This window comes from Pan troglodytes, chromosome 19 (genome assembly GCF_028858775.2).
Source record: "Pan troglodytes isolate AG18354 chromosome 19, NHGRI_mPanTro3-v2.0_pri, whole genome shotgun sequence".
NCBI classification, from domain to species: Eukaryota; Metazoa; Chordata; class Mammalia; order Primates; family Hominidae; genus Pan; species Pan troglodytes.
In genome coordinates, this window is record NC_072417.2 from 28,150,109 (window position 1) to 28,177,223 (window position 27,115).

At 51.6% G+C, this 27,115-nt stretch overlaps 1 protein-coding gene across 1 annotated transcript; it reads right to left on the reverse strand.

The window, feature by feature from the left end:
- Positions 1-10,851: 10,851 nt before the first annotated feature.
- Positions 10,852-11,916, reverse strand: LRRC3C (leucine rich repeat containing 3C). Its single transcript, XM_016931877.4, has one exon. It carries the CDS (start codon positions 11,908-11,910, stop codon positions 11,059-11,061), a length of 852 nt encoding a protein of 283 aa, XP_016787366.1. The 5' UTR covers positions 11,911-11,916; the 3' UTR covers positions 10,852-11,058.
- Between the last annotated feature and the right edge of the window lie 15,199 nt (positions 11,917-27,115).

Genomic DNA, 27,115 nt, shown 5'->3' on the forward strand with positions numbered 1-27,115 from the left:
TGAGGCCTCCCCAGCAATGTGGAACTGTGAGTCAATTAAATGTCTTTCCCTTATAAATTACCCAGTCTCAGGTATTTCTTCACAGCAGTGTGAGAATGGACTAATACAGGGGTTATCTATGCTACAGGCATTGTTTAAAGACTTTGCTGCCAGAATCAGGAATCCAATACCAGTCACCATGGCAGTTTTGCTTCAAGATGGCATCACACTGCCATTCTTTTACTTTTTATTTTTTATTATTTCTTATATTAAATAGAGACGGGGTCTGGCTATGTTGCCCAAGCTGGTGTGGAACTCTTGGCCTCAAGCAATCCTCCTGCCTCGGCCTCCCAAAGTTCTGGGATTGTAGGTGTGAGCCACCGCACCCAGACTCTCTTGCTATTCAACAAGCTATTTTATTACAGTCCCCATCCTTGATCCCCCCTCTGTCTGTTAATGCTAGAGTGAAGCAGAGATGGGCAAGGATTAAGAATCCGGAGACCTAAGTTCTGTAGAGAGTTTTGCTAAGAGCCTGCTGTGTGGCCCTAAAGTCTTGTGTGCTCTCTGGGCCTCAGACTGCCCATCCACAAGTGTGGGGGTGCAGCTGGATGAGCTCAAACTAAATTTTCTCCTCGTTGTCATCCCCCAGGCCCCTCTCCAACTCCACCTATTGGGAAAGGATCCCCTTCTCCCTGGACATGGCCAGCAGCTGCTGTTGCACCTCACTCAGCTCTGCAGAGGGTAAAGGAGAGGAGAGGGCATGAGGGACAGGGCATGCTCTCCCTCCTTCTGTGGGCAGGGCATTGTAAAGTGGCTCTGGGGGCCGGGTGTGGTGGTTCACACCTGTAATCCCAGCACTTTGGGAAGCTGAGGGGAGCGGATCACTTGAGGTCAGGAGTTTGAGACCAACCTGGCCGTGATGGGGAAATCCCATCTACTAAAAATACACAAATTAGCCGGGTGTGGTGGTACATGCCTGTAATCCCAGCTACTTGGGAGGCTGAGGCAGGAGAATTGCTTGAACCTGGGAGGCAGAGGTTGCAGTGAGTGAGATCCCACTGCTGTACTCCAGCCTGGGCAACAGAGAGAGACTCCGTCTCCAAAAAAAAAAAAAAAAAAAAAAAGTGGCTCTGGGAACTGGGGTTAGCTCCCATGTGCGTCCGTGGAGGGGAAGTGGGCGGCAGATTCATTTTTTCTCCTCCAGGAGAGGATGAGAGGAGATTCCTGGAATGGTATGTTCCCTTTTCCCCTTTTGGGAAAAATGAGCTGGCGTAGGGATGGTAGGTGGGCTTGCCCCTCTTGCCTTTTCCTTGGAGGAGGGGACAATAGGGTCTGCACCCTGCCCACTCTGCTTGTAGCTTGGTATCAGGGCTGACTTCATGGGCACGCAACCTGTGCAGTTGCACACAGCCCCATGCTTCGTTTAGTGCTCTGCTGCTACTGTCTTGAATATAATTTTTTTTTTTTTTTGAGTTTCGCTCTTGTTGCCCAGGCTGGAGTGCAATGGCGAGGTCTCAGCTCACTGCAAACTCCGCCTCCCATGTTCAAGCGATTCTCCTGCCTCAGCCTCCCAAGTAGCTGGGATTATAGGCATGTGCCACAACACCTGGCTAATTTTGTATCTTTAGTAGAGACGGGGGTTTCACCATGTTGGCCAGGCTGGTCTCGAACCCCTGACCTCAGGTGATTGGCCCCCACCTTGGCCTCCCAAAGTGCTGGGATTACAGGCGTGAGCCACCACGTCTGGCCAAATATAATTCTTAATAACTTTTGTAGCAAGGAGTCCTGCATTTTCATTTTGCACTGGGACCCTTAACTTTTGTGGTAGGTCTTGCTTGGTACCATTGGACCTAACCTAGTAGGCCTGGTACATCAGGGATGGCCCTCACCCTCATCCCTGACCCTCACCACACAGAGCACCCAGTAGGTACAGAATGTTCCTCCAACATGGAGCTGAGGTTGCTGGAAGTCTCCTGCAGTCCCGCAGCCATTCAAAGACCCCGTTCCTACCCCCAGTCCTCCCTCTCAGAACTGGCTCCTGTAGATCCAGAACTCGATCAACCTGGCAGAGAGATGGGAAGTGATGATCCCCCTGAAATTTGAGAGACAGGGAGCTTCCTGAAGGGAGGGGGACGCAGGTCTTCACGCTCAGAATGGCCATTCCATCAGGGACAGGCCCCAGTCTCTCTTGCGGCCGGAAGAAGCCTACTCAGGTGGGCTGAGATCTCCCAGGAGGAGGCCGATCACGCCCCATCCAGCCCATCTCTGGCCCTACCACCTTGTATCCCCGCCCTCAGCCATCTTAAGCCTAGCCTATCATCCCCCACCATCCATCCTCCTACTCGCTAGCCGGGCTTGGGCTTCCGGCGCATGTCTGGTCCTCAGCACTTGAGCCCTGTCCCCGATCCCGCCCCGCCCCTGGGCAATCCGCTCTGCCCCCTGCTACCTTAAGCCCAGCCTCTCGTCCCTTGTAGTCCGGCCGTCCACCCAGCCCCGCCCCCCGGACGCCATCACCATCTCTGCCCCGCAGCCCGCAATTCCGCCCACCCCGCCTCAGCCCCGCCTCTACCCCAGCCCCGCCTCCACCCAGCCCCGCCCTCACCGCACCAGCCCAGCCTCCGCACCAGCCCCGCCCTTACTGCCCAAACTCCGTCTCGGCCCCAGCCCCACCCACACCTCCCCCGCACCGCCTCCGCACCAGCCCCGCCCTCACCACCCCAGCCCCGCCTTCACTCCGCCAGCCCCGCCTCTGCCCCAGCCCCGCCCTCACCGCCCCAACCCCGCCTCCGCACCAGCCTCGCCCCAGCCCCAGCCACCTCCTCAAAGCCCCAGCCCCGCCCTCAGCGCCCCAACCCCGCCTCTGCCCCAGTCCCGCCCTCACTGCTTAAGCCTACCACACCAGCCACGCCTCCCCCAGCCACGCCCACACCGCCCCAGCCCCGCCTCCACCCCAGCCGGTCATTCTCTCCGCAGGCGATCTGCCGCCCGGGTCAGGCCTTTCCGCACCGCAGCTGGTCCTTCACCTCCACCTGCAGCGCCCGAAACCCCCTGTGCTCCTGTGGGGCCATCTTGGGCCCGGACTGAACTGTGGGTTCAGGACAGTGGTGACTGGGACCCTACCCCTCTCCACCCTCTTCGACCTCACTTTACTCAGCGAGTCCCTCACTCCCAGGCACAGAGGTTTCTTTCTAGGGTATGGCGCCCTGCTCCCCTGTGCAGACTCTCCTCACCAGGAAAAGATGGTCACAGCAGGGTCTTGTGGTGAGGGGGCGTTGGGGGCTCAACGCCTTACAACGTTTTCCGATGGGCATTGAGGATCCTGTTTAGGGGAAAGGGACACACCCTGTCACCATGGATGAAGGGGAAAGGGACACACCCTGTCACCATGGATGACTGTCAGATGGAGAGCGAAATCACGAGGACGGAAAGCCCAAACGGAAGAGGTGTCCTGCGCCAAGGTGCCTCCCTGAGTGGGCCTAACCTCAGCCTACCTGAAACAGCGTGGTGGAGGCTTGCGGGCAGGATGCACCGAAAAGGCCCAAGAAACCCGTGGCTGCCATCACAGTCAGCACTACGTCCCGCCAATGTCCAGGGGACCCCTCTGCATCCCACCCACCATCACCCCAAAGTCTTTCCCTTGCGAAGGGGCTCTGGGCTTCAGCTGCTGACTTGACAGGTTTCTTTCCTTTGCTTAGGAAAGGGGTCTCTGTGTCCCTCTCACCTTCTAAGGTTTTGTCCACCCTTGGGATGGGGATGGGGAGAAGAGCCCTCTGCTTCTCTGACCTTCTGAGGGCATTTTCCGCTTCTTGTTCTTGGATGGGGGATGTCTGTGAAGGTCAGAAATGGGGCACTGTGGCCAGGTGTGGTGGCTCACGCCTGTAATCCCAACACTTGGGGAGGCTGAGGCAGGTGGATCGCATGAGAACAGGAGTTTGAGACCAGCCTGGCCAACATGGTGAAACTGTCTCTCCCTATCTCTCCTATTTCATTCCACTGGAAGGGGAGTATGTGTGTGTCCCAGAGGGACAGGGCCCCGTGGATTCTCTCCCATCTCTACTAAAAACACAAAATTAGCTAGGTGTGGTGGTGTGTGCCTGTAGTCCCAGCTACTCAGGAGGCTGAGGCAGGAGAATTGCTTGAACCCAGGAGGCGGAGATTGCAGTGAGCCAAGATCGCACCATTGCACTCCAGTCTGGGCAACAAGGGCGAGACTCTGTCTCAAAAAAAAGAAGAAATGGGGCACTGGGCACTGGCTGTCTCTGACTTCTCTGTCCCTTCCCACCCCCACCCACCCCTGCACCCAATATATATAGTGTTGCCTCCAGGAGGGGACACGTAGGTGCAGGCATTAGGGAGCCACACAGCAGGGGATGTGGAATAGGGATTGGGAGGGACCCAGGAGGGGGTGGAGTCGCCAGCTGGTTTGGGGGGCAGAGCCCAAACAGAAATGGAAGACTCCAAACTTCCAGACTTCAGCTCAGCTCTGAGGGCTTGGCTCGGAGTAGGAACCGTCCCTTGGGAGGCCGCCTCCCCTCCCCTTCCCTCCCTCACACTGTACTCTGTGACTCCAGCTCTCCTCCCCAGTGACCCACTGCTTGGGGAGAAAGGCCATGATGATGCTCCCGTGTGGAAACAGAGAGCCCTGGGAAATGCAGCTGTCCACAGGGCAGGGAGGGGAGGGGAGGGGAGGAGATAGAAGAGAATGAAAGAAGGGAACCCTGGCAGATGGTGGGAGAACCCTGGCTGCAGTGGAGCTGCCTGGCGAAAGAGCCAGCTGGGAATCTCAAAACCTGGGCTTTGCTCACAGATTAACCTTGGGTCAGTCCCTGGACTTTTCCAAAGTCCAGTTTCCTAAACTGTACGAAATGGTGGTTGCAATAGCAATTTTGCCTTCCTCAGGGGATTCCTGTGAGATGATAGATGAAAAAGTCCTTAGAAAAGATAAAAGTGTGAAGGGAAATGGCATAGAATGCAGAGGAGAGTAGGGGCTGCGTGGGGGAAGGAGAGGGGCAAGTGTGCATGGAAGGGATGGGGCAGAGAAGGCATCTCAGAGATTCCCAACCTTGAGCCCCACAGCAGTGAGGTCGGGGATGGAACCGCCCCTCTGGCCTTACCCCCCTTCTTCAGCATCTCCATGGTCTTGGTCACCACGTATAGATTCTCCCCATCCTCTGGAAGCTTCTGGAGGAAGGACTGCTCTGCCTCCTTCAGCTTTGTGGAAGGGGTGGGGCTAGACTCAGAGGCTGTCAGAGGTTGCGAGTGGGTAGACCCTCTGCCCATTTCAGCTGCACCCTGGGCTCATGGTTGTCTCTCCCTATCTCTCCCTTATTTCATTCCCCTGGAAGGGGAGTATGTGTATGTCCCAGAGGGACAGGGCCCTGTGGATTCTAGTCCTGGTTCTTTCCTTCCCTCCCTATGTGACCTTGGATAACTCGCTGCCCCTCTTTGGGCCCTTTTGTAAAATAGAGATCCCTGCCAACTTGAGCAGTCCGTGCGATTCTGGGTGGGTGCTATTCCTCTGTACCAGCCTCTAGCATCTGGCCTGGAATCCTCAACCTGCCTCCTCACCCCACCCTGCAAGCTCGCCTCTTCCTCAGGTTTTCCAGATCATTCACGATGATGGCTGAGGTTTTGGATGTCCAGGGAGTTTTGACATTTGCCTTCGACAGTGACAGAGGCATTCACCAGGACCCCTATGACTGCAGTCTTGGTGATCTTGAGTCTTTTCTTAGTTCTACAGGACAGACGTGCCCTGTGCTCGTTCCCATACACCCTCTGCTGGAAACATTCCCTGATAAATTGCCTTGGCCCCAAAAGTGAATGAGAAGTGAAGGCTGACCTTAGACATTAGTATTAGTGTGGGGGCTTAAGTTTTGTTTGGTGTTCTAAAAGAGGAAGATGGCAGTTGTCATAAGTGTAGAAACATATATATATATATATATATATTTTTTTTTTTTTTTTTGAGACGGATTCTCACTCTGTCACTCAGGCTGGAGTGCAACAGCGTGATCTCAGCTCACTGCAACCTCTGCCTCCCGGGTTCAAGTGATTCTTCTGCCTCAGCCTCCTGAGTAGCTGGGATTACAGGCGCCCGCCACCATGCCCAGCTAATTTTTGTATTTTTAGTGGAGACAGGGTTTTGCCAGGTTGGCCAGGCTGGTCTTGAACTCCCAACCTCAGGTGATCCACCAGCCTCGGCCTCCCGAAGTGCTGGGATTACAGGCATGAGCCACTGTGCCCGGCTGAAATATATATTATGATTGGGGAAGATCAACTGCATTACAGGGTCCCGAGGCAGGTACGTGTGTGTGTGCTCACATATGCGTGTGTGGTGGTAGTGGGACATAAAAGCTGTGATCACGCCACTGCACTCCAGCCTGGGAGAAAGAGTGAGACCCTGTCTCTAAATTAAAAAAAAAGAAAAAAGAAAAAAAAAGACTAGGCTTTTAGGCTGGTTTGTTTTGCATGGCCCCAGGGGCAGATCTTCGACCAGTGGGAAGAAGGAACAAGGAAGTAGTTGAGGTTGAAGTAGCATTTTCCAATAGTCATTCTGCCTTATTTACTTCAGTCCTTGATGGAAATTCTTTCTCAAGTGCATCACCAGCTCCCTGCTTCTGAGAATGGACACTCCAAGATTTGAACTTTTCTGCAGGTAACCCAAAGTCAATGTACTGATCTCATGCATTTTGCCAATGCCCATAGGCCCCTGTGAGGCAGGGGGAGTCAGTTTTCCACACAGGGCCATTTAAGAGACACTAAAATGCCCTATGACAATGCCTTTTGAGTTCTTAGACTTTTAATCATGTCCCTCCCCGTCGTTAGGGTGTACTTTCTCACTGCTGTTATTCTGACCCTCTGTAATATAATTTTTGCTACTTCAAAAATACTGTTTCTAACTTGCTATAAGCAGGAAGCCACAGTTCTGAAATTATTAGAACTCCTGTAAACTAAGAATAAATGAGTTCTGAGCGAGGGTTCCTGTGAGCAAAGTACATGACCCTTTGTCGGTGTTTGATTGAGATGCTCCTTATGGGTTCACAGGGCCCCTGTGCACAGCCCTGTCTTCCTGGACTGTCATCACTGATACACTAGCCTGTCAGGTCCCCAGGGTCAGGCACAACTTCCTGATCTTTGTAGTTGCAGCGCCTGCCATGCACAGGAACTCAACGGATGGTGTTTGTTTGTTTGTTTTGAGACAGAGTCTCATTCTGTCACCCAGGCTGGAGTGTAGTGGCACGGTCTTGGCTCACTGCAACCTCTGCCTCCTGGGTTCAAGCGATCCTCCTGCCTCAGCCTCTTGAGTAGCTAGGATTACAGGCCCGCACCACCACACCCGGCTAATTTTTGTATTTTTAGTAGAGACGGGGTTTCACCATCTTGGCCAGGCTGGTCTCGAACTCCTGAGCTCAGGGCCCACCTTGGTCTCCCAAAGTGCTGGGATTACTGGCTGGAGCCACCGCACCCGACCAACAGATGCTTGTCAAATGAAGGGGTGGGCTTGTGGTGGCATCCATTTGGCAGCTTGGGGGCCTTGTTCTGCTTTCCCTTTGCCTTCCTGGTTTGGGGTGACTGTTCCTTGGAGGTAAGAGAGGTTGATGATGGCAGATTCTCAGAGAGCTAAGGCGAAACCATTTCTAGCAGTTCGAACTCCCTTTAGTCCAATGGGGGAGGCAGTCCCTCCCTTTGGAATAAGCTCCCCGGGTTCCTCTGGCTTTGATGCCCCTCACTCTGTAGGAGACCTCAGTCTTAGGGTTGTGCTCTCAAAGCCACTGTTTGTGAGCCCAATTCAGGAAGGGGTGGAGCTTCACTCTCCCTCAGCTGGGGGCTCCCTCAGGGTACCCTTGGCTTTCTCTGCCACTCCAGGCCTCAGCTCTGTAGGGCAGGAAGAAGCTGGTGGCGGAAGGGCTGTGGGGGCCTGTAATCGCCCAAGGGGTTCACCTTGCGTGCTGCCTAGACAGAGCCGATTTATCAAGACAGGGGAATTGCAATAGAGAAAGAGTAGTTCATGCAGAGCCGGCTGTGTGGGAGACCAGAGCTTTATTATTACTCAAATCAGTCTCTATGAGCACGTCGGGGCAGAGTTTTTAAGGATAACTTGGTGGGTTGCGGGGAAGCCAGTGAACCAGGTGTGCTGATTGGTCAGAGATGAAATCACAGGGAGTCAAAGCTGTCTTCTTGTGCTCAGTCAGTTCCTGGGTGGGGGCCACAAGATCAGAGGAGCCAGTTTATTGATCTGAGTAGGGCCAGCTGATCCATCAAGTGCAGGGTCTGCAGAATATCTCAAGCACTGATTTTAGGAGCAGTTTAGGGAGCCTCCAGCGGCATGACTCCTAAACCATAATTTCTGATCTTGTGGCTAATGTTAGTTCTACAAAGGCAATCTAGTCCCCAGCCAAGAAGGAGGTCTGCTTTGGTAAAGGGCTGTTACTGTCTTTGTTTAAACTATAAACTAAGTTTTTCCCAAAGTTAGTTCAGCCTATGCCTAGGAATGAGCGGGGACTGCTTGGAGTTTAAAAGCAAGATGGAATCAGTTAAGTTAAATCTCTTTCACTGTCTCAGTCATCATTTTGCAAAGGCAGTTTTAGGCCTCTCCCTCTCCTCTCATCACAGCCCACTGGCTCCCTGATGCTGCATGTGGTGACAAGCTGGGACCTGGGCCCAGGCCACGGGAATTCTTGCCTCAGGCCTGGGCTAGCTGTGGGCTGGGCTGTCTTGGTTCCTGAGCCAGGTTCCAGCATTTCCTGGTGGGAGAGTTTGGGACTGACATAGTGTGTCTCCCAGAAGAGCGTGCCTTTTCTCTCCCTCTGTCCCAGGCAGAAGGGCAGATGCGGGCAACATCACTGAGGCTGTCCAGCTGCCTCACCAGGCTTCCGTAGTTTCTCAGAACCCAGGGTCCTGTGATCCCTGGTCCATGGCAGAGGTGAGGATGGGAGTGAAGCCAGTTACGTCACCCCCTCCTGCCTGCCCAGTGGACAAGCACAAGCCCGGGGTCAGGATGCTGAGGGAGCAGTCCGGGATTCTGGGGCAGTCGTTCCGTGCAGGAGCCGCTCTGAGTGTGTCGGCACAGTCCTGGCCAGTCCAGCAGATGGACTCTGGTGGCAGGGGCTGGGGAGCAGAAGGGGAGATGGGAAGCTGGCCTCCAGCCCAGCAGGAGCACCCCCCACCAAAGGGGTGGTGGAGGGGCTGAAGACAAGCTCAGCACCCGTTCTCTTCACCAACAGGCCACAGGTGCCCAGGAAAATGAGCAATACGAGATCGGAGCATTGATAAAAGTGACTTTATTGAGTTGTCCAGGGTCTCCTTACTTCCCCCAGCTCTCCAGTCACCCGTCCCCAGCTCAGTCATAGAGGAGACCACCTTCCCCCCACAAGAAGGAGCTCAGGAAACTAATCAGTGTATAAAGGAGAGGACGGAGAGAGATAGGGAGTCTCTGGATAGGGACCTTGAGTCGGAGGAGGGGATCCTCAGTAGAGGGCACAGGAGGAAGAGGAGCCTGGGGACAAGAGAAGCAAGAAGCCAGGGGAGGTTCTCAGTAGAGGCAGAGGGAGAAGACAGGAGGAGCCCACAGTGTCCTTTTAAATCTGGCCACAGCCTGGCTTTTGACCTCGCCTCCAGCTTGGTTCCACCCACCTTCCCCTTGCCCCTCTTTGCACCCTCTCTTCCAGCCCCAGGGTGAGTCTTGCTGCTGCCCAGACATTCTGAGTTGTTGCACATCTTCCTTGCCTTGTCCACACCTTTCATCTAGGGGCCTTCTCTGCTCTTGCTTTTCTGTCCAAAGCTCTCCCTATTTTTTTTTTTTTTTTTTTTTTTTTTTTTTTTTTTAGAGAAGGTCTCGATCTGTGGCCCAGGCTGGAGTGCAGTGGTGTGATCTCAGCTCACTGCAACCTCAACCTCCTGGGATCAAGTGATTCTCCTGCCTCAGCCTCATGAGTAGCTGGGATTACAGATGCCTGCCACCACGCCCGGCTGATTTTTTGTATTTTTAGTAGAGATGGGTTCCTTGGAGGTAAGAGAGGTTGATGATGGCAGATTCTCAGAGACCTAAGGCAAAATCATTTCTAGCAGTTTGAACTCCCTTTAGTCCAATGGGGGAGGCAGTCCCTCCCTTTGGAATAAGCTCCCCGGGTTGCCTCTGGCTTTGATGCCCCTCACTCTGTAGGAGACCTCAGTCTTAGAGTTGCGCTCTCGAAGCCTCTGTTTGTGAGCCCAATTCAGGAAAGGGTGGGGCTTCACTCCCCCTCAGCTGGGGGCTCCCTCAGGGTACCCTTGGCTTTCTCTGCCACTCCAGGCCTCAGCTCTGTAGGGCAGGAAGAAGCTGGTGGTGGACGGGCTGTGTGGGCCTGTAATCGCCCAAGGGGTTCACGTTGCGTGCTGCCTTGGGTGATCCACCCACCTGAGTCAGTTCAGGCCGGGCGCGCTCACGCCTGTAATCCTAGCACTTTGGGAGGCCAAGGCGGGCAGATCACGAGGTCAAGAGATCAAGACCATCCTGGCCAACATGGTGAAACCCCAACTCTACTAAAAAATACAAAAATTAGCTGGGCGTGGTGGCGCGCGCCTGTAGTCCCAGCTACTCAGGAAGCTGAGGCAGGAGAATCGCTTGAACCTGGGAGGCAGAGGTTGCAGTGAGCGGAGATCCTGCCACTGCACTCCAGTCTGCTGACACAGTGAGACTCCATCTCAAAAAAAAAAGAATCAGTTCAAACATCCTACAGCGAAGCCTTTGAAATCGCCCTGGGCCAGGTGCAGGCTCCCTCCTCAACCTGCCCCCCCACAGCCCCTCCTCCCTTGTTCCCACCCCACCTGCTGTCATTCTCTGTTATGGGTTTTCTGAGTCTAGCACAATCCAGGCACAGAGTAGGCACCAAAAAACTCCAGGCACCAAAGATGGTGTTGGTTAAGACGACACAGAGAGAGAGAGAGAGAACCAGCACAGGTATTTAGGGGAAATAAAGGAGGGAGGGGTGGGATGGGCTTGGGGGCAGGGGTGAAGCTGCACAGGAGGCAGAGGGGGTCAGAGCAAAGGAGAGGGCATAGGGGCAGGAGTGTGGGGTGTGGCTGGAGGAGCATCCTGGGTCATCAGACCACTGTGCTGAGGATGGAGGAGTCCTCGGAACGCACGGGCAGCACTGGGGCCCGCTTGAGGGAGCGCCTGGTCTCATCTCGGTTCTGCCACACATAATGCACCAGATAAGCCACCACGAGTGTCAGCCAGCCCCCCATGGTGACCAGCAGGGCCACATCGGTGCTCCTCCGGGCCCCACCCCACCCCGACCCACACAGCTCTTCTTCCCCTGCCAGCAGCAGGAACTCCTGCCCCACGAGATCCGGTCGGGCTCCTGAGCCACACACAATGCCTGTCCCAGTGCCTGGCACCAGCCTCACCTGCCGGAGCACTTCCTGGAGGGCACAGTCACAGTGCCATGGGTTTGCGGATAGGTTCACTTGGATCTGTAGCCCCACAAAGGCCTCCACGGGCACTGAGGCCAGCTGGTTGGCAGAGAGGTCCAGGTGGCGCAACGTGCCCTCCAGGCCCTGGAAAGCCGCCCCTGAGAGGTGGGCAAGGGCATTATGGGACAGATCCAACTCCTCCAGGACAGGCAGGTGCTGGAAGGCACCAGCAGGCACCGACGCCAGCTGGTTGGCATCCAGGTAGAGCTTGCGGGTGTCATTGGGGATGCCAGAGGGCACAGCACTGAGGCCTGCCTGGCTGCAGCGGAAAGTCCGTTCACCTGCTTCCTTTGCCACATAACAGCCCCGGGGAGGCACCTGGGGGCTGGGCACAGTACCCCCTGTGCCTATCACCAGCAGGAGGGACAGGAGGTGACCTGCTGTTGGGAGCATGGCCATAAATTGGCATAGTCCTGGAGTGCAGTAGGATCTGGGGAAGAAAAGGCCACATAAAGGAAGAGTGAGTCGAGAGAATCGCATGCCCCACTGCCGGCTTTCTCCTCCCGAGGTCCCTCTGGGGAGTCTTTTTGGGCTGGGGCCTCTTCTCTGGGGGCTTCTCTCAAGCCTGGGTGACTTTTTCACTTCCTTATTGGGGTCTCTCTTGATTTAAGTCTCCTCAATAGGGTCTTTTGGGTAAAGGGTCTCTTGCACTTGAAACTCTTTTAGGGTCTGTTGATTCTAGAAGGTTAATCTGTGAGGCCTTGTTGGTCATTCTGGGTCTGGGGGTTTCTAAGTTTCTGCCTCTGTCCATGTGTTGATTTCTCTCATTGGAATAAAGTCTTCTTCCCCTACCTACCTGGGTGGCTGCCAAGTGGGCTAGGTAGGTACCAGAGGGCCTGGTTGGCACTCGCGTGATGGAGACAAGGGGACGGATGAGCGATAGGGTGTCAGGGCGTCCAGCTAGGCCAGGTGACTAGGTAAAATAGACCTCTGGCCCCACCTTCTATGCCCATCTACCCCTTTTCTGGGAGCATCCACCCCTCTGCCTGCCCCAGCTCTGTCCTCTCTGCTCTGTACTTCCTCCCTCCTCCTCCCCGTCCTCCTCCATTCCTCTCACCCCTGTTGATGGCAGAGCCTTCTCCAGTGCAGGTGCCCTGTCCCTGGACGTAGGCTCCCTGCTGCTGGGCTCTGGAGACCCGCTTCCTCCTCCAGAAGCCCTGTTTGCTCGTAGCTGCTGGAAGTTGGGGGCTGGGACCCAAGAGTGTTGGGTTTCCTGGCATGTGACTCTGGGCCCAGGTGTCGGATACCTGAGCCATGGTGTGGCCAGGCAATGCCAAGAGAGGGCAGATCCTGGACCCTGATGAACTCTGTTGTGGGGAGACCAGGACCCAATTCCATTCCCTGCACCAGGCTCCCCTCCCAAGGCCTTGATGCTGCCATCTTCCCTCGCTCCCCAAGGCTGAAACTGCTTCCCAGAACCCCTCTTCCTTACCCAGAACCTGGCTGGGCAGAAGGATCCCTGCTTGGCAGGCCTGGCAGGCAGAACTGGGTGGGCCCCATCTCACATCCAGTGTCTCCAGCAACCTGTATTCCCCCAACTCCATTCCTCTCCCTACTCCCTTCTGCCCTTCTTTCACGCCGTGGCACATTCTTCCACGCTCGGTGGCCCCTTCTTCCACGGTGAGCAAACTTCCCCTAGTCTTTCCTTGGAAAACATGTCTGTCCAGGGTTCCTCATTTCCTGGCTCCTCGCAGTGCCCAGACCTCCTGCCTGCCAGGGGTGCTGTGGTTCAATTTCAGTTTGTTCTCTGCGTGGTAGATTGATTGCTTCTCTAGGAGTTGGAAGGAGTTCTTTAAGGCACCTGAAGCCTGATGTGGTCATCTCTGAGTTTTCCTGCTGATTTTATGATCTGGATGAGAACTGACTCAGGTTCTCTCAGTTTGCTAGAGCCCTGGACTCTCAGGTTGGCACTTTGAACTCTCCCTCAGGCCTGGGCACCAAAGATGGCTTGGATGACTTGTTCCCCCAGGGTGTCCCTATCCCAGGCATCATTTGCAGGAGGCCACGCCACTCCGTGATACCACCCTCTCCTAATGTTCACTGGGTAGTGGGAAGGAAGGATTTCAAGGCAGAAGATGAGATTAGTGTGTGACCTGGGCATGTCACCTGACACTGCTGCAGGGTTGGGAGGACCCGCCAGGGTTGAGTGGATGTGAAGGTACTTTGTGAAGTGCTGTGCAAAGGCTAGTTGTTAGGATTACTGACTTCCAGAACACATCATGGTCTTCCTCCATGATTTCATTACCCACGCCAGGCTTTTCCCCTTCACCTCCTCTCATATGCTGTGCAGGGGTAGGGGTGACAAAGGGTCATAGATGTGATCCATGTGGATGACCCATCTCATTCCTTAGCCCATGGTGGCTTATCCCCTGCAACTCCCTTGACCCTCAAGTCCAACCACATGGTGCCTCCTATGGCACCATCCTACCCACACTATCTCCAGTTCGGTGCTGGGATTCAGAGCCTCAATGATTGATAGAGCTCAAAGGAAGGGACCAGCCAGTTGATCCCTCCTTAGTTTGCAGACCGGTAAACTGAGGCCCAGAATGTGACCAGAGTTACACAATGAGTCAGTGGCCAAAGACCAGAGCCCAGTTTTCTGACTCCTTGTCCAACCACTTTCCATTGCCTGCTAGCAGCTCTTACCTCTGTGCCTCTCTGCCACACATACCAATACCCTACATCCTTGCACGTTGAGCCTGATGGTACCCACGGTATTGTATTGTACGGAACCTGGAAGCCCTCCTGCCAGGTCAGAGAGGTGGAAGAGAACAGGAGAGTGGGGTGTCACAGAGACTAGGGGTGGATATACTTACACGAAGGAAGATGAGGTCATACGCATTGGAGACCTTTCTGAGAAGGATTTTTCTTGCTGGATTTTGGAAGACTATGGGTGACCAGGACTGGACACGGAATTGTAGAGCTGAGTGCAAAATAAAAATGGGGTGTGTGTGGGGGGGGTCCCGTGTTTCAAAAACCTGTTAAGAATTTCTTCCTTTTTTTTTTTTTTTTTTTTTTTTTAGATAAAGTCTCACTCTGTGGCCCAGGCTGGAGTGCAGTGCCACAACCTTGGCTCACTGCAACCTCTGCCTCCCAGGTTAAAACGACTCTCCTGCCTTAGTCTCCCGAGTAGCTGAGACTACAGGTGCCTGCCGACCACACTCGGCTAATTTTTGTATTTTTAGTAGAGACAGGGTTTCACCATATTGGTCAGGCTGGTCTCGAACTCCCGACCTCTAGTGATCCACCCACCTCGGCCTCCCAAAGTGCTGGGATTACAGATGTGAGCCACCACACCCAGGTGAAAACTTAAGAATTTCAAGGCCTTGCCAGGTATGGTGGCTCACGCCTGTAATCCTAGCTCTTCGGGAGGCCGAGGTGGGTGGATTACTTGAGGCCAGGAATTTGAGACCAGCCTGGCCAATGTGGCGAAACACCATCTCTACTAAAAATACAAAAAATTAACTGGGCTGAGGTGGCGCACACCTGTAATCCCAGCTATTTGGGAGGCTGAGGCACGAGAATCACTTGAACCCAGGAAGCAGAGGTTTCACCGAGCCTGGGTCGTGCCACTTGACTCCAGCCTAGGTGACGCATTAAGACCCTGTCTCAAAAAAAAGAATTTCAAGGCTGAGTGCAGTGGCTCATGCCTATAATCTCAGCACTTTCGGAGGCCAAGGACCAAGGAGCCTCATGAGTTTGAGACTGGCCTGTGCAACACAGTGAAACCTCGTCTCTCCAGGAAAAAAAAAAAAAATTGTCCAAATGCACTTTCTACAAAAAGAAAAATAAATTAGCAGACCATGGTGGTGCATACTTTAGTCCTAGCTACTCGGGAGGCTGAGGTAGGAGGATGGCTTGAGCCTGGGAAGTGGAGGCTGCAGTGAGCTGTGATTGCACCACTGCACTCTAGCCTGGGTGACAGAGTGCGACTCTGTCTCTAAAAAATAAAAATAAAAAAGAATTTTAAGATGACGACAGCAGCAGAGTGTAAAACCAAGTGCAGAGCTCTTGTGAGCACAGGGCATGAGGTCTTGTGGGACCTTGTCGGCCGCATGCCTGTGAGGCTGGCCCTGTAGGTTACCTTTGAACAAGCAGTTTCAGAAGCATGATGGGGACCAGACCAGATGGTAGGATGCCAGATGATATCATCTCTGAGGATGTACTCACCACAGACTTATTCCTGTGATGTCAACAGGGGAATTTTGCAGACTCACATTTGTCTAAGGAATCAGATAACTTTCTACACTTAGGCAGGAGAAGCAACAAGCAAACCTTTTCTCTGAGGGCCGGACACTCTGCTGCTGGCTACTTGGTGTCCATTTCGGGACTGTAGCTGAATGTGGGACAGAAAGCTGAGCAATCCTCCCTTTCCCCCTGTTCCTCTCTCACACTGGGCAGGGGCTTTAACTGAGGCACAAGAATTGAGCCTGGCTGTTGATGGAGGGTTATTTCCTTCTAAGACTAGGGCAGCTTCCAGGAAAAGAGTGGAACTAGGGTGTCCAGCACAGCAGCTGTGGGAGAAGCAGGAGCCCAGCTGGAGCTGCAGATGTGGTTAATTAAGGGAGTCTGAGTGCAAACTCAGTGAAGGAGGGAGATCTGGGGGGAAGGAGGAACCACACTTAGGACAGTGCACACTGCCCACTAGGGGCTGCAGAATTGGAGCAGAAATTCTCTGCCATCCATTTATTTGTTTATTCATTCAGTGAGGATTTCCTGTGAGCCTTATGTGCTAGTTGAAGGGGACATAGACAGGGTTCTTAAGGTGCTGGGTCTATGGCAGGGTTCTCAAAACACCCTGCACATTCAAATCACTTGGGGAGCTTTTACAGATTAGTTATGCTGGGGCTTCATCTGGACCAATTATATTAAAATCTCTGTGCATGGGGTCTAGGCACTGGTTTCTTTCGAAAGCTCCTCAGATATGTCTAACGAGCAGCCTGAGTTGAGAATTGTTGGTCTGGAGGGAGGCACAGACATGTCTCCACAATGCTTTGATGTGATGCCTGCATTAATTGATGTTTGTACAGGGAGCTGTGAAGCACAGAGAGAGAATAAGTATTAATAACATGGCAGAACCATCCCTTCCCTCCTACTACCAGATTAACACACATGGCTTTGGGAGTGGCAATGCACTCAGTCCTTGATGATTCAACCTGATTGATCTCAGCCCATCAGAAATCCTGTTGCCTACTTCTTCAATCTCCTTTGCAGCTGAGGGTGGCCCAATTCTGGTCAATGACATCTAAGCAGAAGTCCGCAGAACAGGTTTGTGGGACAGTCTTTGATTTGCTGGTAAGAGAGGATAGGGCTGGGCTCTGCTCCTCTCCCTGCCTTTTTTTTTTTTTTTGAGATGGAGTCTCTCTCTGGAGTGCAGAGTCTGGAGTCTCTCTCTGAGTGCACCCAGGCTGGAGTGCAATTGCATGATCTCGCTTCACTACAACCTTCACTTCCCAGATTCAAGTGATTCTCCTGCCTCAGCCTCCTGAGTAGCTGGGATTACAGGCCTGCATCACCACACCCAGGTAATTTTTGTATTTTTAGCAGAGATGAGGTTTCGCCATGTTGGCCAGGCTGGTCTTGAACGCCTGGCCTCAGGTGATCCACCTTCCTTGGCCTCTGAAAGTGCTGGGATTACAGGTGTGAGCCACTGCACCAGCCTTTTTTTTTGAGAGAGGGTCTCACTGTGTTGCCCGGGCTGGAATGCAAACACAGCTCACTGCAGCCTTGACCCCCTACCAAACTCAAGCAATCTTCCTGCCTCAGCCTTCTATGTAGCTGGGACCACAGACATGTGCCACCACAACCAGCCAATTTTTTTTTTTTTTTTTGTAGAGATGAGGGTCTCACTTTGTTGCCTAGGCTGGTCTCAAACTCCTAAGGCTCCTGCCTCGGCCCCCCCCAAAAAGTGCTGGGGATTACATGCGTGAGCCACCGTGCCTGGCCCCTACTTTGAACATGAAAGGGTCAACTCAGGCCATCTCGTGGCCATGAGACAACAAAGCATAAAGGGAGGGTTGAGTATTACTGAGATGTTGGCCTGGAAATCACTGAGCTACTCAACCAACACCAGCAACTGCCACCTCTAGACTCAATACGTGAGAAAGAAAGCCCCCTAATTTCAGTGCTTCTCAACTTGGCTGCACACTGGTATATAGGCAGTTTTGAAAACTGCTGATGCCTGGATACACCCATGTGGCATGTGTCTGGTAATGGAGATTTTTTTTTCTTGTTGAGACAGAGTCTCACTCTGTCGCCCAGGCTGGAGTGCAGTGGCACCATCTTGGCTCACAGTAGCCTCTGCCTCCTGGGTTCAAGAGATTCTCCTGCCTCAGCCTCCCAAGAAGCTGGGATTACAGGCACACGCCACTATGCCCAGCTAATTTTTGTATTTTTAGTAGAGACGGGTTTTCTCCATGTTGGCCAGGCCAGTCTCGAACTCTTGACCTCAGGTGATCCACTTGCCTCAGCCTCCCAAAGTGCTGGGATCACAGGAGTGAGCCACCGTGCCTGGCCAGGTGATGGGAATTTTCAAAAGCTCCTCAGGTGATTCTAATGGCAACCTAGGGTAAGAATCATTATTTGGGTTTTCTGTTGATTTCTGCTGAGAGCATCCTTAACTGTACAGTAGCTTTTCCAGGGTATAATCAAGGAAGGCTTCACAAAGGAGTGACATTTGAGCTGGGCTTTCAAGGCTGGGTTAATAGGTGGAGAAGCAGAATGTGCAAGAGCAAGGGAGCATGAAATGGCTTGGCTTCCAGATCACTGCGTGGATGGAGGGGGTGGTGGCAAAGGCCAGGGGTAAAGAAGTAAAAAGGGAGCAGATCCTTGTGGCTTGCACGCCATGGATGCATTGAGACTTGATTCCGTGGCTTATGGATTAAAAAGGTTTTATTTAGTTTTTATTATTTTATTTATTTATTTTTTTGAGATGGAGTTTCACTCTTGTTGCCCAGGCTGGAGTGCAATGGCATGATCTCAGCTCACTGAAACCTCTGCCTCCCAGGTTCAGGCGATTCTCCTGCCTCAGCCTCCGGAGTAGCTGGGATTACAGGCACCCATCACCACACCCGGCTAATTTTTGTATTTTCAGTAGATACGGGGTTTCATCTTGTTGACCAAGCTGGGCTTGAACTTCTGACCTCAGGTTATCTGCCTGCCTTGGCCTCCCAAGGTGCTGGGATTACAGGCGTGAGCCACTGCGCCCGGCCTATTTATTTATTTTTTTTAGACAGAGTCTCACTCTGTCACCCAGGCTGGAGTGCAGTGGCTTGATCTCGGCTCACTGCAATCTCTGCCTCCCGGGTTCAAGCAATTCTCCTACCTCAGCCTCCCGAGTAGCTGGGATTACAGGCGTGCACCACCATGACCAGCCAATTTTTTAAATTAATGTTATTATTTTTTTAATAGAGACGGGGTTTTACCATGTTGTCCAGGCTAGTCTTGAACTCCTGACCGCAAGTGATCCTCCAACCTCAGCCTCCCAAAGCGCTGGGATTACAGGCGTGAGCCGCTGTGCCAGGCCAAATTTTTATTTTTATTTTTTTCGAGACGGGGTCCCACTCTGTCTCCCAGTCTGGAGTGCAGTGGTGGCATCACAGCTCACTGTAACCTCAACCTCCCCAGGCTCAGGAGATCCTTCCACCTCAGCCTCCCAAGGGATTACAACCAGAGGTGCATGCCACCATGCCCAGATAATTTTTTTTTTTTTTTTGTATTTTTGTGTAGAGATGAGGTTTGGTCATATTGAGCAGGCTGGTTTCAAACTCCTGGGTTCAAGTCATCCACCCTCCTCGACTTCCCAAAGTGTTGGGATTACAAGCGTGAGCCACCGCATCTGGTCGGATTGAAAGGTTTTAAAATTAGATTTGATGTCTGGATCACTCTGTTGGTTGTGTCGGGGATGTACTGGTGGCAGGAAAACCAGTTATGGCAAAGGTCTAGGTGTGAGATGATAAAGACCTGAGGGACACATGGCATGGGTCTGGAAAAGCCATCACCGGGGAGTCTCACGCTCTGTCTTGGCCTGTGAAGTGCCTGGGAAAATTCTCGGGCTAGGCCCAAGACCAGCAGACGTTTATGCCACGGGGCACATCCTTTCTGTTTTCTGGACCCTCACAGTCTCTGAGATCCCTTCTAGCCTGATGCTCCACGTGTCTAGAATGGCAGGCAGGGAAGAGACTGAGGCATGGCAGGGCCCTGGCTCCCAAGTTCAGGGCTCAGGAAAGTGAGCCTCTTAGCCTCCCACCCTCGGCAGTCTGAGTCACAGCTCCTCCCTCCAAGGGTGGTAACTCTATATCCCCAATATGTGACCACAGGGGAAAGAAGTTCAGCAGGCCTCCATCTCCTTCCCTCCCTGATGTTGGAGACCTCCAGGTCCAGCCTGGATCTGGGGATAACTGAAAGGAAAAAGATAGATAGATAGGTAGGTAGATAGATAGATAGAGAAGATAGATAAGGAAGGGCTACCTTCTTTATCTATCAGGTCAGCCAGGGACCCGTCTAATGCCAGGTTACTGGGCAGTTTCGGGGAGAGGGCAACAAAGGCCTCTGCTATTGTTGTTCCCTGTAGAAAAGAGCAAGGGGTGTATACATACACTTCATGCTGCCATGCTTGGAGATACTGTCTCATTTACTTAACACATATCTGAGCATGTACTGTGTACCAGGGCCTCTTAGGCATTGGGGATTCAGAGTTGTTGTTTTTTTCTTTTGTTTGAGACAGGTCTCGTTCTGTCATCCAGGCTGGACCACAGTGGCATGATCACAGCTCACTTGCAGCCTCAACCTCCTGGGTTCAAGCTGTCTTCCCACCTCACCCTCCCAAGTAGCTGGGACTACAGGCGCACACCATCACACCCAGCTAACTTTTGTATTTTTGTGTAGAGCCACCGTGCCTGGCTGAGAACTAAATGTCCCCCAACCAATGAGGGAAGACTGGTGTGTGCACAAATATAGCCCTCTGATCACCTAAGGGAAGGCTTGGGCTGAGGGATCCGCCAGGGTCACAGGAGCCTGGAGGATGAAGCAGTGGACTCTGCTTGGACACTGGGGAAGGCTGCACCGAGAAGGTGACAGGTGAGGTAGGCCTTGAGGGGTGTATAGGAGTCCATCAGATGGAAAAGGGTACGAGGCTGAGGCAAGAACAAGGGAGAGCTGTGTGGCTGTGGTCTGGGACGTGCAGTTCTGTCAGAGGCGTGTGAACCAGAGCAACTCCGTCTTAAATAGAAGCTGGGTAAAATGAGGCTGAACCCTACAGTTAAGGCATTCTAAGTCACAGGATGAGATAGGAGGTCAGCATAAAATACAGGTCATAAAGACCTTGCTGATAAACCAGGTTGCAGTAAAGGAGCTGGCCAAAACCCATCAAAACCAAAATGGCAATGAGAGTGACCTCTGGTGGTCCTCACTGCTACACTTTCAGCCGCGCCATGACAGTGTACAAATGCCATGGCAACGTCATTTTTAGACCCTTAAATGGTCTAAAAAGGGGAGCATGAATAACCCACCCCTTGTTTAGCACATCATCAAGAAATAACCATAAAAATGGGCAACCAGCAGCCCTCGGGGCTGCTCTGTCTGTTGAGTAGCCATTATTTTATTCCTTTACTTAATAAACTTGCTTTTACTTTGCACTGTGGACTCACCCTGAATTCTTTCTTGCGTGAGATCCAAGAACCCTCTCTTGGGGTCTGGATCGGGACCCCTTTCTGGTAACAGTTCCGTTACATAGTTCAGTTAACATTTATTGAGAATTCACTCTGTTCGGGAAATGCAAATGTGAGACAGGGAGCAAGTCTAGCAGCCCAGGGGGAGGTGGTTCTGTAACAGACAAATAAAGCCCTTTGCCCAGTGCCTGGAACAAAGCAAACAATAATGCTTGCTGTGATTGTTACTGAGGGAGGAGCTGGCCTTAGGCAGAAGAAGGTGATCTGGGAACGGTGGCCACCCAGATTTCTAGACAGGTGAGGCTAGGAGTAGGAACTCAGTTGGTAGGGAGCTAGGGGGTCTTGTCTTGAACTTAACTGTTTTTATATCCATTGCCCTTTTGATCTGAAATATTTTCAGTTTTCTAACTGCTTTTGTTCATGGGAGAGTGTCAATTGTCCATATCAAAGAATATGCAGGTTGAAGGGTTCCTAAGGTACCTCCCTGCACTTGGTTCCCCAGGGAGGTTCTTGTTCCCAGGCACAGGCTGGGGGATGGGGGCCCAGTGGCCCTGACCGGTTCAGCCCTTTCTCTCCACAGCCCAAGATAGCCAACTACAGGACTGGGCGAGGGAGGCAGAACAGAGTGCCCACTGGCGATGCTGCCAGTCCCGCACCCACTCCTGGCTTCTGACTGGCACAGTAGTTCTCAGGAGGGTCATTCGCTGCTCCTTTGTCTGCTTAACATCTGCATTCCCCTCCCCCTCCTTCTTCCCACCACATGCCTGGGGTATCCCCCACCCAAACAAAAATAAAAACACAACTGTCAATGAAATAAGCAGTTCTTTCCTTCCTTGCACTTGCTCTGGACATGACCTCACCACCCTCCCTTCAGGAAGCAGGTGGGGGAGGAGGGGAGGAGTAGGAGTGGAGAGGTGGTATTCTTTCCCCCAGGGGAAGGGGCTCTGTTTCTTTTTTCTTTTCTTTTTTTTTGAGACGGAGTCTCGCTCTGTCGCCCAGGCTGGAGTGCAGTGGCGCCATCTCGGCTCACTGCAAGCTCCGCCTCCCGGGTTCACGCCATTCTCCTGCCTCAGCCTCCTGAGTAGCTGGGATTACAGGCGCCCGCCACCACGCCCGGCTAATTTTTGTATTTTTAGTGGAGATGGGGTTTCACTGTGTTAGCCAGGATGGTCTCAATCTCCTGACCTCGTGATCTGCCCGCCTCGGCCTCCCAAAGTGCTGGGATTACAGGCGTGAGCCACCGCACCCAGCCCGAGGCACTGTTTCTTGACATCCCTTCTCCCAGCTTCTGAACACGGCCAGCAGCATCCCAGGAACATGTTCCTTGTTTACCAACCTATCTCAGCCCACAAGACGGTGTATGTCTCACAAGCAGAGGCCCCATCACCACTCCCAGATCACCAGATGAAAGCACACTGGGGCTGGGGAATGTGTCTACCTCAGCAGCCTAAGGATCTCCCAGAGGGCAGAAAGAGCCTGTGGCAGACTCATTTTGTTTTTAAACAATTTTAATAAAAAATTTAAAAGTAATATCACATTACGTGAAGTTTGAAACTAGAGAATGAAAAAGATCACCCTAAATCCCTTCATCCTGATTCAAGGTTTTTTTGTTGTTGTCTTTCTTCCTTCCTTCCTTCCTTCCTTTCTTTATTTTTTGAGACAAAGTTCCACTCTTGTTGCCCAGGCTGGAGTGCAATGGCGCCATCTCTGCTCTCTGCAGCCTCCGCCTCCCGGGTTCAAGCAATTCTCCCACCTCAGTCTTCCTAGTAACTGGGATTACAGGGGCGCGCCACCATGCCTGACTAATTTTTGCATTTTTAGTAGAGACGGGGTTTCACCATGTTGGCCAGGCTGGTCTCGAACTCCTGACCTCAGATGATCCACCTGCCTCGGCCTCCCAAAGTGCTGGGATTACAGGCGCTAGCCACCACACCCGGCTGTTGTTTTAAGAGACAGGGCTTGCTTTATTGCCCAGGCTGGAGTGAAATAGTGAGATCATAACTCACTGCAGCCTCGAATTCCTAGCGAGATCATAACTCACTGCAGCCTCGAATTCCTAGCAAGATCATAACTCACTGCAGCCTCGAATTCCTTGGGCTCAAGCGATCCTCCCGCCTTAGCCTCCTGAGTAGCTGGGACTACAGGAACATGCCACCATGCCCGGCTAATTTATTTTTATTTTTTATAGAGATGGTGGTTGGGGCGGGGTGGGGGGGTCTCATTACGTTGCCAGGCTGGTCTTGAACTCCTGGCCTCAAGCAATCCTCCCACCTCAGCTTCCCAAAGTGCTGGGATTACAGGCTTGAGCCACAGTGCCCGGCCCAAGGTCTGTTTTTATTTTGTTGAATTTCCATAGCCTAGTAAAGTAGATGCTCAAATATCATTCAAATGTGGAATGAATTAATAAAAGGCAACACATACTGAGCACTTAATTATGTGCCAGGAATTGTTTTGAGTGTTTCATTTCACATTTACTGACCCATTTAATATCCACAACATGAGGAGGGTATTATCATGATCATCGCCATCTTCATTTACTTTATTTTTTCCGAACACCAGTGTCACTTGCCAATTCTTTTAGCAACGAGGTAACTGAAGCACAGAGAGGTTCAGTAACTTGCTTAAGGTTACACAGCTGGTAACTAGAGGAGCTGCAAGTTGAACCCTGGCAGTCTGGTGCCAGAGGATGTTACCAGTGCTGCTCTATTTTGGCTTATCTTAATCATTAATGTATATGCAGGTTTAGACTTTTTATTATGAACAGTTTTAAACATTAAAAAAGTAGAGAAAATAGCCCAGGCGTGGTGGCTCATGCCTGTAATCCCAGCACTTTGGGAGGCCAAGGTGGGCAGATCACTTGAAGTCAGGAGTTCAAAACCAGCCTGGCCAACATGGTGAAACCCTGTCTCAACTAAAAATACAAAAATTACCTGGATGTGGTGGCGTGCACCTGTAATCCCAGCTACTCGGGAGGCTGAGGCAGGAAAATCTCTTGAACTAGGGAGGCGGAGGTTGCAGTGAGCCGAAACTGCACCACTGTGCTCCAGCCTGGGTGACAGAGTGAGACTCTGTCTCAAAAAAAAAAAAAAAAAAAAGTATAGAAAATAATATAAGGAACTTCATGTCCTCATCACACAGCTTCCATAATTATCACCTCATGGCTCATCTTATTATTTCCCTATGGTTCCCAGTCCAGATTATTTCGAAGCAAATGCAATCACTGTATCATTTCATCCACAGATATTTTAGTATGTATGTCTGAAAGGAGGACTTTTTTTTTTTTTTTTTTTTTTTGAGACGAAGTCTCTCTCTGTCACCCGGGGTGGAGTACAGTGGTATGATCTCGGCTCACTGCAACCTCTGCCTCCCAGTTTCAAGTAATTCTCCTGCCTCAGCCTCCCGAGTAGCTGGGATTACAGGCACGTGCCACCATGCCTGGCTAATTTTTTTCTATTTTTAGTAGAGACGGGATTTCACCATGCTGGCCAGGCTGGTCTCAAACTCCTGACCTTGTGATCTGCCTGCCTCACCTCCCAAAGTGCTGGGATTACAGGTGTGATCCACCGCACCCAGCCAAGGAAGACTTTTTTTTTTTTTGAGATGAAGTCTCACTCTTGTCTCCCAGGCTGGAGTGCAATGGCACGATCTCGGCTCACTGCATCCTCCACCTCCTGGGTTCAAGCGATTCTCCTGCCTCAGCCTCTCAAGTAGCTGGGATTATAGGCGCCTGTCACCACTCCTGGCTAATTTTTGTATTTTTAGTAGAGGCGGGGTTTCACCATGTTGGCCAGGCTGGTCTTGAACTCCTGACCTCAGGTGATCTGTCTGCCTCAGCCTCCCAAAGTGCTGGGATTACAGGCATGAGCTACCACGCCCAGCCATGGAGGACTTTTTAAATTAAAAAAACAACCTTACCACAATTCCATATCACGCCTAAACATTTAGAATTCCTTAATATCGTTGAATACCTTGTCAGTATTCAAATTTGCCTGATAACTTAATAAAATCTTTTTTTTTTTTTTTTTGAGACAGAGCCTTGCTCAGTCACCCAGGCTGGAGTGCCAATGGTGCAATCTTGGCTCACTACAACCTCTGCCTCCTGGGTTCAAGCAATTCTCTTGCTTCAGCCTCCCGAGTAGCTGGGATTACAGGCGCCCATCACCACACCCAGCTAGTTTTTGTAGTTTTAGTAGAGACGGAGTTTCACCACGTTGGCCAGGCTGGTCTCAAACTCCTGACCTCAGGTGATCCGCCTACCTTGGCCTCCCAAAGTACTGGGGTTACAGGCATGCGTGACCATGCCCGGCCTTTTTTTTTTTTTTTTTTTTTTTTTTTTAAAGTCAGTTTGCTTGAATCAGGATCCAAATAAGACTTTTAGTTGATATATCATTTAATTTATTTTAATCTGTAAGTCTCTCCCCCTCTTTTTTTTCCTTTTTTTTTTTTGAGACAGGGTCTCACTCTGCTGCCCAGACTGGAATGCACTGGCACGATCATAGCTCACTGCAGCCTTGACCTCCCGGGCTCAATTGATCCTCCCACCTCAGCCTCCTGAGTAGCTGGGACTATAGACACACCACCATGCCCAACTAATTTTTGTATTTTTTGTAGACCACGGGGTTTTACCATGTTGTCCAGGTTGGTCTCGAACTCCTGGACACAAGCCTTGGCCTCTCAAAGTGCTGGGATTACAGGCGTGAGTCACCATACCTGGCCCCAGTTTTATTTGTTAAGGGAATTGGGTGTTTGTCCTAATTTTCTTCATTCTAGACTTTGCTGACTATATCCCTGGGGAATGTATGTTATGCTATTTTGTGTCCTCATCTTTTCATATAACTTAGCAAACATTCCCCATACTGCCACGGGGTTTTCACAATCTGTCCTAAATGGCTTCATACTATTCCATCCAGTGGATATACTGTAATTTTTTTCTTGGGCATTTGGTTGCTTTCAGTTTTTCACTACTATAAATATTGCTGGAATGAACATCCTGACACATTGCAGCTTTTCCTGTACATGGGATGACTTCCTTAGAATATGCTACCAAAAGTGTAATTATGGCTCTGAGGCATGAAGAATTTTTCAGCTTCTTGGCACACAGTGACAAGTGTTTGTCCAAGGGTTTGTATGTCCCCCAGCACGAAATAAGAGAGCTGTCACTCACTCTGAATAGTGCTTAGGGCTATTCACAGCTGAAGAACGTTTGGGGAAGATATGGTAATTATGAGGGCCAAGAGAGAAGAAGAAAGATGATGACAGGGACTCCCGCTAAATAAAGCAGAAAGTGATCTGCAATTTACCACAAATGAACTCTGTTCATTCCTATTGTGAAAAAAAAATCCTCGATAACAGGAGTTATTAATAGTGCATGACATGTCCAGTAATCTTTCTGTTAGACTCTGCATTAGTCAGAACCTTATTTGAGACGTGGACTCAGTCTGGGTCACTGAACTTCACAGAGTTGTCAGGAAACTGACCAAGATCCAGAGGGATCGATCAACTTGATGGAGGATGAAGAATCCCAGAGAAAAATCAAAGGAGTCAAGCAGGCACACTTCGGAAAAACCAGAGACACCTTTCTTGCCTTAATGCTGGGGAGGTTTCTGTGAAAAGAACAACACTGGGTTTGCTTATGTCTGCAGAAAGATGACTATAAGGAAAGGCACCTCCACAAACCAGGAGAAACTTCCACAGGACATAGGCAGAGCTATTTCAGACTCAGATGATTATTTCGATCTTGGGATGAGCCTTTTTGGGGCCATTGGCCCTGGAAATATTGAAGAAGCTGCCTGTTCTGCTCTGGGTGGTTCAAATACCCACCTGCCTGGTGACCACTAAGTGCCTCTGGGGGTCCCACTCCAGCTGTGTGACAACTGTTTCCTGGCAGCCCCCTGGGGAAGGAAGGGTAGGTGTAGTCCGAGTAAAGTGCTCCCCAGTTTCCCTGGGCTAGCCTTTTCCTTCCTGTTCCTTCACTTTCAGTTCAGGGTGCCATGAACTGCCATTCAGAGTCAGGTTGG